Genomic DNA, 14,794 nt, shown 5'->3' with positions numbered 1-14,794 from the left:
TGTATGCCTGCCCTGGGAATGAAAATGGCTACGTCGACAGAACCTGGCGAAATACATCAGTAAGTCGCATCGACAATGGCGCTTCCATACAAGGCTTCCAGCTGAACAACAGGCTAGCAGCCTCACCTCAACGTTGCGAAGACCCGAGTTTTGCCTCGTTACCGGCCCCGAGCGTCCTTGCCTCTGGCTATACGGTCCAGAGCAGCGACGCTTGACACTTGTTGACAACAGTTCGACAAGCACAACATCAGTGCATAACGCCTCATGTGTAAGACCTTGATCGTTCATGGCAGGTAGCTACCTAAGATGGTCAGTGTCTGTCGTAGACGTGCATATCGAAGTCAATATTGTTAGACGAAACAGCTGTTCAAAGAGCTAGACTGAAAAGGTGTGGGTTGCCCCATACTCCCGAAGATGACTCACCGAAGCTTGCTGCTATCCTCCTGCCCGTTTTTTTTTCCCGGTTCATGAGCGTTAACGGCCAACGACCAAGCCTTACCCTTGCGCACCCCCCTGTTGGAAACTCACGGGACGATGTGTCCGTCCATACCTCATCAGCGCTAGATCCAGTCGGCGAGCTGGGGTTGCGAGTGACCCAGTATGAGCCATGCATGGGGAAACTGCCTCGTAAACGCGGGAGAATTTGCGCTCGGCGTTGCGTGTTACATGCCATTCGACATCAATAAGGACAAGGTTCAATACGGTCCAGGAGGAGATATGGCTCTTTGGCATAAAACTCTCATGCCAAGGTTGACGCCAACCTTCATGAGAAATTGACCGTCGATTGGCTGACCCGGCATGTGAAACTGGAGCTTCAGCAGTTCCTCGGACTGGTCAAGAGGTTTGGACCATTCGCTTACTCTCTCTAGCCGAGGCCACCGTCTCGCTCTACGCTTGGACGGAACGAAAAACACAACTGAAGGGCACCAATCTGACGCGTTTCAGGCGGATTTCCCCATTGCTGTCACTAGTAAGACCCTTACAGCCACCAGCGCAGCTACACCCCAACCGGGAGTACCACTGCCTAGCCAGACTTCTCATTCTTTGATCTTCACTCGTACGGAGACTGATCTCACCCAATCTCGTACTGTGCTAAATTGAAGTTTCGAACGATTCACACAACGGCGATTATGGCTCGTGGTGAAGCACCACAGACCAGGATCTATTTTAAGGGCAAGGATGACGAGTTCGTGATCTTTGTCAATAACGCAGAGGCCGCGGAAAGGTGGAATTCAGACAAGAGTACCCCCCTGGTACGGGTCGTAAAGACGTTCCAGATCTTTAAAACTCGAGAGTAAGCACTGTATGTCGATCATTTAATTCTTACTCCCACCAGGGAGGTAACATCCACCGTCTGCTCAAGCCCCCTTATATCATTGTCACTCCCATGCATATCTGAAAGACTAGCATGAATTGCTAACCTATCACGAGTTAGGCATGGCTCACAAGGGGGACTCCTGATTGCCTCAAACGCAGACCTCCGCGACGAATTTGAGAGCGACGATATAGATAAGATCATCGAGATCATCCTCGAAAAAGGTATTCTCAAAAACGCAAAAGTTTGTGGTCTTGTCTTCTCAATGGTCTCGGGAGTGGCGCAGACCTTTTGAAAGTAACCCTACTGATTTTTATCTCTTGTTCAGGATGCAGCGAGACAGGGTTCTACGAATGACAGCATGGGTGCACGCGCCGGGCACTAAGTTTTGACCACGAACAGCGAATGTAGGCTCTAGTGAGAACTGGTGAGTTGCTCAGGATCATATAGCTGGAGCTCGGGATCACCGAGGATGGAGACCATCATGGAGGGTGTCAGTGAAGGCTCTTTGCATAACGTTCCGACGTGGTGGTAGAGAAAGCAATCCTTACAAGAGTTTGGCTCGTTACAAAGGCGAAGCAGTGCAGGTGTTTCGTAGTTGTGCCAAGCTGCGGCGAGTGCGTGAACGAGGCTCGTCAACCATGTGGAAGCTCCTTGCTGAATAGAGTGCCATTTGTGGCGCTCTCACGTAATCACGGACAGCAGCGGAGGGCATCTGGTGAGACGCATGCTCCTTATTCGCACTTTCCTCGTGAATTGATATTAGAAATGTAAGCACGCGAAGCCAGTGTCTCAATCAAGTCCACTAGCATTGATGCTTTGAAACAGTAGCTTTTGCATCGTGATCCAGAAGTTTCTCCACGATCAACAGATGGTTCTCGCAGATTTCAGTCGTCTGATTAAACAACATATATGCTGCGACCTTGCGACGCCTTCGAGACACTCAGTAGTCGGTGCTGGCTCAAGATCATTGTACCCGAAATTCCGTCTTTGACCACCGTCGGCAAGAGCAGCGTTGTAAGCCGGTGGTTTGGGCGGCACGTGACTGTACAGTGGAGGTACTTCATCATCCCAACTGATGCCCATACCGGCTCTATTCGTGACTAGGAGCGCAAAGCGCATCGTGAGCAGTCGACTAGCTCCAGTTCGTGCCACTACCTTCGTCGTGTTGTTCACAAATTCTTCAGCCACGAAGAGCTCGATGACCAAATCGTGCTTTACTTCGAGGCAGGACCAAAGTTCACTGTCGCAGACAATCTGTTGTGATGCGCTCGTGATGAGTTGGGCTCCAAATTCCAACAAAATTTTGCCTCCCTCAATCTCACTGTCATTCTTCCAACCTGTTTTTACTTTGCCGTTTCCAAGTTGTCGTGACTTAACGTATTGGATAGTTCTGCCTTCGGACAACTTCCATTTGTGTTTTTCGCAAGGCTCGAACTTGACAATGCTGTGCTCATCAATCCGCCAGAACACCTTCTGGATGGACCACTTCAACTGTCGGTACTCGTTCCTTTCGGCTACGCCGCTGAGCAGCATTGAAACGGGGAATTTACCGACAGGATGAACAACAGAGGGGAGTGACATCTGACACATCATACCAGTAGGAGGAAAAGTTCGGATACTAATCTTATCAGGACCTGGACGAATCGCCCTGGACACTTGTAGTGGATATGTTAAAGTGATGGCCTGGTTCGTCGTGGTGCTCGCATTAACCACAAGCGAATACGTCAAGGAGCCAAGCTGAGACTCTGTGGTGGTGGGGAAGCGTCCTTCCAGCAGGCAAGACCACGGAAATTGGTTATCATCACTTTCGCCATAGGAATTTGGCCTTGAGAGAAAGTTCCATTCTTCTAAGACTTGATGTCTAACGACGCATTCGCTGCATGCTCTGAAAGCTCGTATGTTCAGTTCAATCTTCACTTGCAAAACCATCTTGAGTGTGGTGAGCGTGACTTCACCCCAAAGGGCGTCCACATTGAACTTGAGCCTTCCTGAAAGCAAAGCGCCACTTGAGTGTGTCGTCGAGCCATGTAAGAGGACCGGTGGAGATTCCATAATCATTTCGAAATATCCCATAGTGTCCAGCGACAAGGCCGGCAGTATCGGTCTTCTAGAACAACCTCGACGGTTCCTGCGTAGAGTCTCTCTTCTCGCCTCGCACTGTTTCTGTTCTTTCTTCCAGGGGTACAAGACTTCTAGAAACTTTGTCGATGTCTTTCGTATTCCTATGAGCTGTCGCAAGGCGATCAGCTGTACATGTCGAGGTGCAGCCTGCCTGGGCTCAGCTCTAGAAACTTCTTCCGTCCCATTGTCGAACGTGGAGGTCGAGCTACCGTGGGCGACACTCGGTCTTCTCGACATAATCTCAAAGCAACAGATCCGTCTGACGTGTGCCGGCACAGTCTAGACACTTGAGCGTGCAGAACGAGAATTGTGCTCGTAGAGAGTCGGTAATAAGACCATATAGAGGTTGAGACGTAGGATTTGAAGAGATGTTAGAAACGTGGAGAATGCTCAATTATCTCTCTACCTTTTTGACAGCCTCACAAGACTGTTGACGGCGTGACTGCGTCCTCGTGTCCGTGTCAGTACGTCAATATATCTCGTCCTCCGACATACTGTGACAGCATAACATTACCTGGTGGGTTGCGGAGATCACCACCAGGAACTCCTGCTGTTTTTCGGACTTCTCTCAAATTAAGTCAACTCTGAAGGAAGGGAATGCACGGACCTACAAGTACTGAACCTTGCTCCTTTACTTGGACTAGCGAACGACGATGCTGTTGAAAAATCGAAGAGCATCTACTTTGGGCCCGGGCTGTGTCCATTATCCATGCATGTACATGGCAACGTCCGAATTCGTCTAAAGTCGAGTCCGACCAGCCCAAAGGCAGATCTAGGAACAAGCGGGGAGAAATCTTGACTCCTCCGACCTCGAAAATCTGGTAAAGAAGAGTCCTAGGGTCATGCAAGACCATCGAAAGAGGTGGATACTGCAAAACTGTGCTGAGGCAAAGTCCTCGATACCGTTGTTCAATGAATAGAAGTGACAGCAAATGCCTTGTCTATCAAACATGGAGGTAACATCTCTCAGATCGTACTAATAGACCTTGGTGAGAAGATTTCTCCTCGGGTCTTCGGCCCAACATTGGGTTAGTGCAACGCTTGCCGCGGCACAAATCCGGGAGGATGGGTCTCTTGGTCTGTGCACGTAGGAGACCATGGACTAAATTGTGGACCTGCCACAGAGGGTATACAGCAAACAATGGTCTGACGCGCCAGGCAGGTATATGTACAGTGGACATTGTCACGTCTTTGAATCGAGGGATCTGAGGATGGCCGACAGCATCACTATCGCGATGCCGCCACTTTATGAACTTGTGCCCGAGAAGTCCGCAAGCACATGTCTGCTCGAAAATCAGCCGAAAAGCTAAACCACAGGAAAGCAGCATTCTGCAGTAATATCGGAAATGCCACTGTGGGAGCAGAGGGGTTGAGCGACTGTGCACCAGCTGGGCAGCGCCAGGCTTCGGAAAGGCACCCACCACATCTGGTGGGCCGATATTAGCCCACCCACTCGCCTGCTGAAACACTAGCGTCATTTGGATCCCGTCCACGGGTAGGGTAACTGTCGTCCTTGAGCTCCCTCCTCCACCACATTTGGGTGCTCTTCCACCACGTTTGGATGCTCGTCCACCACACCTGAGTGCTCGTTCATCGCCCAACCCTTGTCAATGTGCTGGTTTGAGGGTGTTGACCGGAAAGGCCACCATCGCATCCGCTTGCTCGTCCTCGCTGGCTGGTGATGCAATCCTATAGAAGCTGTGGCCCCCGAGCTGGATTGTCCTCTGCTTCTTCCCTTCTCCTTCCATGTCGCGGGCCACGACCTCAATTTCTCCTATGTTGTCAAACGATGAGACGAGACTGCTGCTGAGTGTCCCTCATCATCGATGGCTTTTTCCTCAAGCTGGGCCCCTTTATGACGCACCGACTCGGCGTCCTGAGTGCCGGAAGATGGAATCACATTTTCTCGTGGTCTCTAGCGTCAGTACCTGCCTCACCCCAACCAGCAACACGGAAACCAAGGCGAATCACCCTTTAGATGGTCTATCTTGAGATGGTCTATCTTGAGATGTTCTGTCTCGAGACCTTCAATCGACTGCTTTCTACCTCATTCCGTCCGGTCACCTGTAGCACCTCTGTATCGTTGTAGTAATGTGTTGTTATTTCGCTATCTTCGCGGTGGTCGTCGTCTTTGCCATGGGGCCGCGTCGGACCCCTCGTCCTTCGTAGCTCGGGCCGTGTTCGTGAACGCCTGTCTTCGAAAGCATCACTCGAAAGAGGATCAGGACATCGAAACAGAAGGGTCGAGGGTGCCAGTCGTCACCACGGGTAGGAGCGACAGTCATTCGGAAGGAGAAGCAGCAACGATGAGAATATGAAGGTGAGGACAGAGCATATCGAATGCGAGGAAAGAGTATGGAGAAAATATGGAAGAAACAACCTTCCTCTTGTTGTTGCAGGATCTCTACACTGCGGAAGAACGAACGGCGGATGCAGAAGGCACAGATTAGGCTGTCGTGAATGACAGGGAGGGTTTTCTGCGACGTAGTCCGCATGAAGCGTGTGGCCGGAATGCATCAATGACGGAGGATGGACATGGTCGATAGTGAATATGAGGATTTGCAAATGCAGGTGCCCGCACACATGGCGTGCACCACTAGCGAGCGGACATGTCACGTGGACGGTTGTCGCCGATTAGAAAAGCCTCCTCAGCACCTCAACGCTCTCACTAACTCAAGTCGCCAAGTCGACAGTATCTGCCACTTCCTATCTTTACTCGCCCGGACCACTTCACACGAGCCTTAACCTCGCGCGTGGCAACCCGATCAGCCTTTATTCGACCACCCACAATTCGATAGCTACGAAACAAGCATAGAATATATCTACAGCGTGACACCGGCGCTCGGTAATCAACTGGACAAGACGTGTCAAATAGCGGAATACCTAGCATTTTACCAAGGAAGCGACATCCCAGAATTCCTCGTGCAAGCCTGCGAAGACCTGAGAAATGAGCTTTTCGCTTGGACAGTCGAATCAGAAACATTCCACTCCATAAAACCGGAGCAGACGACTGCGGTAGAAATCATACGCTGTCAAGCGCGGGCCTCCCACAGCGCCCTTTTGATTTTCTACTACCGGACGATTGAGAACTACTACACCGTCGATCTTGAGGATGCGGTACGATCCGTTTGGAAGAGCCTTACAAACACCAAGGACCTCAAGGATAGTCTCATGGGAGGCGAGAATCGCGCCGCCCCAATCTCCTGGCCGGCTTTTGTAGCATCGTGTGAAGCAGCCGATCGGCAGCCGTGGGTGGAATGGTGGGTTCGGATCCAAAGATATCGAGTAGGCAACTTTGCGAGGCAGTGGAAGGTTATACAGAATATTTGGGCCGTTATGGATGCGGATGCGAGTGTGACGGGATGGAGAGATGCATTGAAACGGTCGGGCCAATTGATATTGCCAATCTAGTACGACGAACTATAATGAACTTGCCTGCCACACTCTGCGGTCAGATGGCACACTTCTAACTCCTTTTGTAATCTTCAGCTGTAGCATACATCTACGTAAACGTTAACATCAGCATGATCATTGCGCATTCCCAGTGACAATTTCCCAATTCTATATATCACATAACCACTTCACTCTAGGCCACTTCACGTTCCACGCAATCATAGCTCATCCTTGGCCGCCAGCTTCGGCGCCTTCTTAGTCTTGACCATCGACGCCAAAATATCAACAATCAGATCAGCCGCGGCGACCGAGGTCGTCTCAGCTACTGTATCGTACGGCGGAGACACCTCAACCACGTCCGCGCCAACAAGGTTCACCCCCTCGAGGCCTTTGATGAATCTCTTCAATTCGCGAGTCGTCCATCCGCCAGACTCCGGTGTTCCCGTCGCGGGAGCGATGCTGGGGTCGAGAACTATGCGCCCTATTAGTCGTGGTTCAAATAAGCTTCTTCAAGCCAAGAGAAGGTCAATCTCACCGTCAATGTCAATGGAAAGGTATGTAGGTGTGTTTCCGACGATCTTTTTAGTCTTCTCGATTATCCCGGCCATACCGATCTCGTCGATCTCGTGGGCTTCGATAATGCCGAAGCCGACGTTCTTGTCGATTTCGTAGTCTTTGGGTCCCTGGAGAAGGATCATTAGTATGCGATCAGAACGTGTGGCGGAAGGTACACATACGAAGAGCTTCGTGCGCAATCCTCCATGCACACTAGTGCCCTTGCTGATACATCCTTCTCGACTGGCATGCCAGAAGAACGTGCCGTGCGTGATGGCACTCTGGTTCGACGCAACACCCGTGTATCCCTCGTAGGGATCCCATCTGTTTCAATCAGGTTCAGGCGATATAGAAAGACAGGACACGACGCCGAAACTTACGTGTCCAAATGTGAATCCAGATGAATAACCGAAATAGGACCATAGACTGTCTTCAACGATCTCAGAATCGGAAGGACAATCGAATGATCACCTCCCAGACTGATGATCCGCGGATGTTCCCACTTGTTCTCGTCCGAGGTCCCGTGGTACAGAACCTGTCGGTAGCCCTGTTCCATCTGCTTGAATGCGTGCGCAGCGTCGAAGGGCGTGATGGGGATGTCTCCGCAGTCGATCTAGTCAGTCACTAACTGTACCGTACTTGGAAGGAATGGAATAGAATGGGAACGGCATGTTTTTACTTGAACTTACAATCTCCAGGCCCTCGCCGTACGGATCCACGCCCCAGATGGTGTTGTAGCTTCGGCCCTTCTTCTCTCGCGCGGACCCGGCGCGGATACCCCGGGGCCCGAATCGGGCGCCAGGTCTGTAGGATGTGGACGTATCATAGGGGAACCCGAGGATCGCTATGTCGAGTGGCTGTTGTATGTCAGAATGGATTCACCGCTGCTGAGGATGTGTTCGGTAGGCATACCTCCTTATGAGACTGGGCAAGACATCGCTGCCATTCAAGATGCGCGAACGTAACAGGTTGGGAGAAGGGGAGGTCGACATCGAGATCTAACATCGTCAGCATCCAGAAGTGAAATACCCATAATCATTGAATTTGATCTGACGTACTCTCAATCTTGTGGTTATAGTTTGGGCCAAGGTTGAGAGCGGCGGTTACGCTCTGCGACCAGAGCAATCCTTCCCAGAAGTTGGCTTTCATTGGTGGATGGTTCAGTCAGTCAGGGTGTCTTGGAGGCTGAATACAGGATGCAAGCAACAGGCCGGCATAGGTTGATTTAAATACCTCATCCTGCATGCGCTGGCAGTTTGTCATATTCTAAGTCCGGTGTGGAGTGTCTGACTGGAGCTCCCAGACCAGAGGAAGAAGTGCCCCATCCCGCTCGCAGGCGCCTTCCCACTACGGTCTCTAAGGGCTGTGGACGCTCTTGCCAAAAAGGTCAGATTCTTCACGGACGGTCTTCCGAGTTCCGAAGCTCTTGGTGAGGGGCATTATCTTATCGCCGTGATGGCATCACTTCACTAGAGAGCGTGAGTACAACAAATGCATACATTCTCTTGTAAATCGCTAAGTACAATCTTGATTCATTTATTCATGTTCAACTTGACAGCATGCTCGTAAACTCATCGAAGCAAAACTAGGCTGTGATCAATGCAGAGTATCAGGCAGTCTGTTGTAATTCCAAAATCGCTAGCGATACTCAGCCCATTATTGAGGGACGAACTGGATCCTGCACTCATGCTCTCGTACGTCCCTGCAGGTCTCATCATAGAAGACCTCGAAACGGCTAGTGATACCAGGCGAGACGGTGTTAAACTCGCCGCTAGTCTTGGTCGTATATTTGCGGTACATAGAGGCCACCAGGGTGGTCATTTCTGCCATGGCGAGACTGCAGGGGTAAATAAGTAAATGTTTACGTCGAAGCAACAACAGGTGTCAGAAACTTACTGCATGCCGATACACATTCTTCCACCGCTGGAGAAAGCCCAGAAGAGCTTCTTCATTTCCGCAGCATCCTGGGAGGGATCGAGCCACCGGTCTGGGTTGAACTCCGACGGGTTCTTGAACATCTCTAGGTTGCGATGGAGCGTGTAGGGTGACATGGATACCACCGTGCGCGCTGGGATCAAGTAGCCATCAATGGTGGATGCTCTAGGGAGGGAGCGAGGTTCAGAAGCTGGGAGCGGCGCAAACAGCCTGAGTGTTTCTTTGATGACTGCGTCCACATAGGCCAGCTTGTCGCATACTTCTGAGTGAGGTATTCCATCGGCGTTGAGTTCGGCGTTGGAGATCTTGCTGACTTCGTCAATGACCTTTTGTTGGTACGCCTTGTGCTCAGGCCGAGAGAGACACCAGATCAAGAACATCAAGGTGTCACTGGTCGTGTCGATGCCGGCGAGAAGTTGGTCGGCACATTCGGCTGCGACGTCGAGATCGTCTAGACCGTTCTCCTTGGCGGTGCGATGATGCTTCCACAATTTGGAGATTACAGACTCTTCATTAGCCCTCTGGTCCTCAGAAGCACTGGAATAAGCCTGACAAGCTTTCATTGCATGGAGTCTGATGCCAGTGTAGGTGGTTGGTGTCGCCATAGGGTAGAAATGCTGAGCAACGCCGCCCATGAAGCCGGTCTGCGAGTACAGCCATGACGTGAAATTAGGGAAATGAATGGTGAACCAGGTCAGCTTTCTGCGTGAGACGTCCATAATGTCGCTGATGAGAGCACGGTCCTTGGCCACGCCTTCTAAGCATGCTGTCTTCCCAAATTTTCCGTACAGGAACTCGGTGATGTTGTCGATCGAGAAGTAATGGAGTGTGCTAAAGATTTCGCTCGTTCGGCCCTCACGTTCCAGAAGCTCCAGAAAATTGTTGGCTTTGCTCATGATCATTTCCGAGTTTCGACCCCTTAGCAGCACAGACTTGGCATAGGCATGAGCGAGCATCCTCTTTCGCTCACCATGGTCTTTCGTTGATGCATAGGTGAACATGTTCTTCCGCCCATATGCTTGGAACATGTCGTAGAAGCTTGTCCTCTCGAAGGCACTTCCAGCCCCATAAATGGTTCGGAGGGCAGACAGGCTGTCAAATGCCACCTCATTTGGACCGACGCGCACGACTGGGCCATATTTTCGATGGAGTTCGTTCAACTTGCGAGTGCGAGTGCCTTTGTAGTCCTCGTACGCGAGTGTCAAGCGGCTGAACGCGAAAGACTTGGGCCCCGGGATTCTCGCGAGGGGACTGAAGAACAGCGACCAGCAAAAGTGATAGACAAGGTAGGCTACACTGAGTGTAGCGAGAGCAGCAAGCGTCAAAGACATTTTGCAGATGTCAAGAAGTGGGGTGGTTCAAGATGTACACACAATCGCAGGACGTACACCAGAGTTGAATCCCACCTTTTATCTCCTCAACCCCGACAGTCATTTATATCGGCAAGAGGCAACGAGGTGTACAGTACCTTGTAGAAAATTCGCCATCAAACGGAACGGGTTGAAGCCTAGGCTGGAGCCCGTGCAGCCCAAGTACAGTACGGAGCTTTGCCCTAGATTGAGGCACAGATGGTAGAATGAGATGGAGATCTCCGCTCAAAGGTCCCTTGAGTTTGAATAAAGCTCTTATCTCCTACCCCAAATCGGTCAAACATTCTGTTTGGCCGCAATCTCACCTCGGTAAGGTCTTTGAAGGAAAATGCATATTACTCGTTGAGACAATCTTGCTCTACTAATAGATTGGGTGCTTCAATCTCATGATGGCTCCGTCGTCGAACTCCCCGTCGCAATCGAACCTCTCGACACGCGTATCACTGCGCTGGTTGCCCGAGCTCCCATTTGAGAATACCGACACCCTTGTTTGTCAAGTGGGGGAGTGGTATGTCGATTTGCGAATCGACAAACAGAGCGGTGGCCTTGATTGGGCTCTTGCAGGGCAGTACCTTTCAGAAGGGGAGAATCCACGTACGGTATCCATCAAGGGGCTGAAACAGCCGTCCTCCATGACGATGACTTTGAAACCTTACGATGACAGGTCACGTTACCTTTACACACGAGATCGATTCGCTTCACAATTTCAATGTCAGTCAGCCATGTCCCTTCAGCGCCCTCCCCAACGGAGATGATCTGGAGACTGGAACCATGGGTCGTCCGGACAAGCCAGGAGCTCCTGCGACTGATTATGAAGAAATATGGAGATATCTACCGCTTCACGAGGGTCCAGGCGGATCAGGGCACGGCATTTCGTGGATCTTGGAGTCCGATAACGGTGTCCTGCGAGATGGGCAAAACCACATCATCAAGACATTCCTGGCCCGTATTGGAGACGCCTACTTGGTTATGCAGCAGGACAAGACTCATACGATAATCCGGACGTCTGAAGGAGAATGGACGGTTAAAATCACTGGGGGCGAAGTGAGCGCTCGGCGGGAACATTTCAACCATGCCTGGAAGAAGAAATATGCGCTTGGTCCAAGAGGCAGTGATCTGCCATCGATGATCAAAGGCCTCTCTGGTGAGGGCAAAGGCTCATGGTGCATTCCCGGAGAAAAAGTAAACATTGAGAGCCGTCGATATATCGTGCGTGCATATGAAAGATGGGGGACATATCGAGCGGGCCTTTGAGACAGCGGCTCAGATTTTGGACCAATACATCTCACAGTCCTACCATACACATAAGAGACATGAACCGAGCTAAATAACATCAAGGAATGTTGTAGTGGCTTGTACGGGTGCTCTATATGTATGCGTAAAAGTAGATAGCGAAACAAGGTGTTCGTGGTATACTGGTATTCATTCTCGTGCGGTGTGTTCTATCTACAGGAGAGATAACCTCCACAAGTTGCTTCGGTAAACCTTCCATCCGTTGGTGGTTGACACTGGTCACACCACAACAATGTCTGCTGGAGTTGAACGGTACTTTGGCTGGAGCTCCATCGGTGAAGTTGGGGAGCAGGACGAATGAGACGTCCACGCCGTAGACAAGCCGGGCGGGGTTCTTGGAGCTGCAGCTGCACCGGCGGCGGAGGTGAGATTAGTCATCATCATGTGACAATATCTTCGTGAACATCGCTCAGAGATTCAAGTCCACGTCCTTGGATGACATGGCCAGGTTTCAACTGAAGGTATTACAGTGACCCACGGTCATTCACGGTAAAAATCGAGGTTTGACGTGGGGAATAAAGCAGATTGGAGGCTACTTAGGTGACACTGCCGTCATGGTGAGGTCGAGTGTGAGGTCGAGTGTGAGGTCGAGTGTGAGGTCCGGCGTGCGACGCAAGGCTTAGTCTAGAACTTCAGCCCTGCGATGCCTGGCTGCTTCCCTCACAAATAAATTCAGTACGGTTTGCATCAGCCGTCACGGAGCCAGCGTTCATAAAAATTGATGAGCGATAATGGCGGATAGCGCCATCCAACGCCATTGAAACTTTGGCAGTCCACGCAGAGCATTAGGGAGGGAAAGACGAAGCAGTTTCAGATCAGGGAAAGATGTAGGTGGGAGGCTGGGAAGCATCGTCGCCGTTCGATCGGAACGGAGAAACGTGGGACCGAGGACATTGCGAATATGCGAATATGAATACGAATATGCCCTATATTCGTACGAATAATTATTCGCATTGTTCGCAGTCTACGGATACGAATATGAATATGGTAAGAATCGGCAGGCATGCCATCCCATGAGAGCTCCAATAAAGACCGCCAGCATGGAATACTTTCACGATTTTGGAATCATAGAATGCTCTTTCGACTTTTCGCAGATGCACCACGTGCTTATGTCTCCGTCAGCCAAATCGCAGCGTTATCAGCAATCTAGAACAGAAGACCCCGTCCTACACTCATCGATGTTTATCGGAGTATGCAAAAATTCGTGATTTTCTTGGCTCGCGTCAATCTTTTATTCGCCGCCACCGTGAGTCGCGGTAAGCACGAGAATCCCATTCCTACTACGAGGGATCATGTTCTCACAAGCTATCTTCCACCACGACTACAAAGTAACAGGCAACTTTGTCACGCCAGCATTCTGCTTCGGATCCGAAAACTCTAGCTCCTCAAACTTTACCGCCAGCTTCAAGCCAGGGGCCTTCTGAAACAACGTCGCAAACACAGCTTTGAGTTCCGCCCTACTCAAGGCCTCACCCAGACACCTATGCGGTCCATAACCAAAGCCAAGGACATCTTCCCGACTATACTTCCTGTGAATGTCGAACGACTCCGGTTTCTCAGTCTTATCCTCGTCTCGATCGCCGCTCTGCACGGAGCAAATGACACTCTCTCCCTTGTGCACAGTCACGCCGTCGATCTGGGCATCGCTCAACACGGCCCGACGCGAGTTCAAGGCGGACGTCGTATTGTATCGCAACAGCTCGTTCACGGCCTGCGGTGCTAGGCTGGAGTTTTTTTTCAATTCGTCGAGTTGATCAGGATGCTGCAGGAGCGTGAGCACGCCAAGCCCGATGCTGTTGATCAGTGCTGCGTTGCCGGCTGTCAGGATCATGAAGGATATCTGGATGATGTCATCTCGTGAGAGGCGGCCGTTACGGTACTGCTCGCTCGCAAGCTTGCTGATCATGTCGTCCTCAGGCTTCTCGATGCGTGTGTCGACGAGTGACGCCATGTAGTCTTGGAGATTCTGGTTCGATTGCTCGGCTGCGGTGCGGGATGTGCCGGTGCGGACGGCGCTGTCTTGGCTGAGACGGGGAATATCTTTGTCGGGAACGCCGAGGACACGGTAGATGATTTGAGTTGGGATTGGGGTCGCGAGTTCTTCGATTAGGTCGATCGGCGAATTTTGCTCCTGGTACTTCTTCACGAAGTCGTCGATGACGTGATTGACCGTCTGTTGGATCATGGGCTTCAGCTTTTCGATGGCTCCAGGCGTGAAGGCGTCTTCTAACATGTTTCGTTGTTTGTTGTGCTCTGGGTTATCCAGATTGACGAACGTTGGATGAGCTTCTTTGGCTTTGTGGCCGCTGCCATGAATCTCCGGATAGCCTGGAGTTCTACGATCTGCTGAGAGATGCTCGCTTGATAGAGCTTGGCAGATGTCTTTGTGCTTGACGAACAGCCATGACTCGCTGCCATCGTAGAGCTTGACTTTGGTTGCTGGACATTCGTGTCGTAGCGTTTGGTTGAGACTCGGCGGTTGATAGTCGTGGTCTCGAGGGAAGGGAAACTCTGGTGGTGCCATTATGTATGTTAGTGTAGTATAGTAGTTGGCCAAGGTAGAGACAGACGAGTAGTAGCTAATCTCTCTGTTATTAACAGGCATTCGAATCATGGTGACGCGTTACGCGGGGAGGCAGGCCGGAACGACGGGAATCCTGAACATGTCATCATATTTACGGCGACTCGCTTCGCTTTGACGCAAATGATGTCCATGCAAGGTACCAGGTATGCCTTGTGAGGACGCAGCAAGCTTAGAAAATAATCCGGCATCCCTATGGGGTATGTAAATACATAGGGAACTGGACGA

General features: G+C 51.1%; 5 protein-coding genes across 5 annotated transcripts; 1 reads left to right on the top strand and 4 right to left on the bottom strand.

The window, feature by feature from the left end:
* Window positions 1-1,130: 1,130 nt before the first annotated feature.
* Window positions 1,131-1,610, top strand: PMZ80_011260 (uncharacterized protein; the record flags this gene model as incomplete). The annotated part of the gene is made up of 2 exons (XM_064879639.1): window positions 1,131-1,294; window positions 1,436-1,610. The coding sequence occupies 2 exons, from the start codon at window positions 1,131-1,133 to the stop codon at window positions 1,608-1,610; spliced, it is 339 nt and encodes a 112-aa protein (XP_064724603.1).
* Window positions 1,611-2,179: 569 nt separating this feature from the next.
* Window positions 2,180-3,676, bottom strand: LDB19_4 (Endocytosis regulator; the record flags this gene model as incomplete). Its single annotated transcript, XM_064879638.1, has 1 exon — window positions 2,180-3,676. One exon carries the CDS (start codon window positions 3,674-3,676, stop codon window positions 2,180-2,182), a length of 1,497 nt encoding a protein of 498 aa, XP_064724602.1.
* A 3,374-nt stretch (window positions 3,677-7,050) lies between these two features.
* On the bottom strand, window positions 7,051-8,536 carry PMZ80_011258 (uncharacterized protein; the record flags this gene model as incomplete). Its single annotated transcript, XM_064879637.1, has 7 exons — window positions 7,051-7,304; window positions 7,368-7,515; window positions 7,570-7,711; window positions 7,768-8,000; window positions 8,077-8,244; window positions 8,300-8,385; window positions 8,446-8,536. 7 exons carry the CDS (start codon window positions 8,534-8,536, stop codon window positions 7,051-7,053), a joined length of 1,122 nt encoding a protein of 373 aa, XP_064724601.1.
* Window positions 8,537-9,043: 507 nt separating this feature from the next.
* Window positions 9,044-10,653, bottom strand: PMZ80_011257 (uncharacterized protein; the record flags this gene model as incomplete). Its single annotated transcript, XM_064879636.1, has 2 exons — window positions 9,044-9,224; window positions 9,284-10,653. 2 exons carry the CDS (start codon window positions 10,651-10,653, stop codon window positions 9,044-9,046), a joined length of 1,551 nt encoding a protein of 516 aa, XP_064724600.1.
* Window positions 10,654-13,306: 2,653 nt separating this feature from the next.
* On the bottom strand, window positions 13,307-14,509 carry PMZ80_011256 (uncharacterized protein; the record flags this gene model as incomplete). Its single annotated transcript, XM_064879635.1, has 1 exon — window positions 13,307-14,509. The coding sequence occupies one exon, from the start codon at window positions 14,507-14,509 to the stop codon at window positions 13,307-13,309; it is 1,203 nt and encodes a 400-aa protein (XP_064724599.1).
* Between the last annotated feature and the right edge of the window lie 285 nt (window positions 14,510-14,794).

This window comes from Knufia obscura (assembly GCF_036327395.1).
Source record: "Knufia obscura strain CCFEE 5817 isolate CBS 148926 chromosome Unknown scaffold_35, whole genome shotgun sequence".
In the NCBI taxonomy this organism is placed as follows: Eukaryota; Fungi; Ascomycota; class Eurotiomycetes; order Chaetothyriales; family Trichomeriaceae; genus Knufia; species Knufia obscura.
Note: the sequence above shows the minus strand (reverse complement) of the source record. Positions and strands in the feature narration are given on the sequence as shown.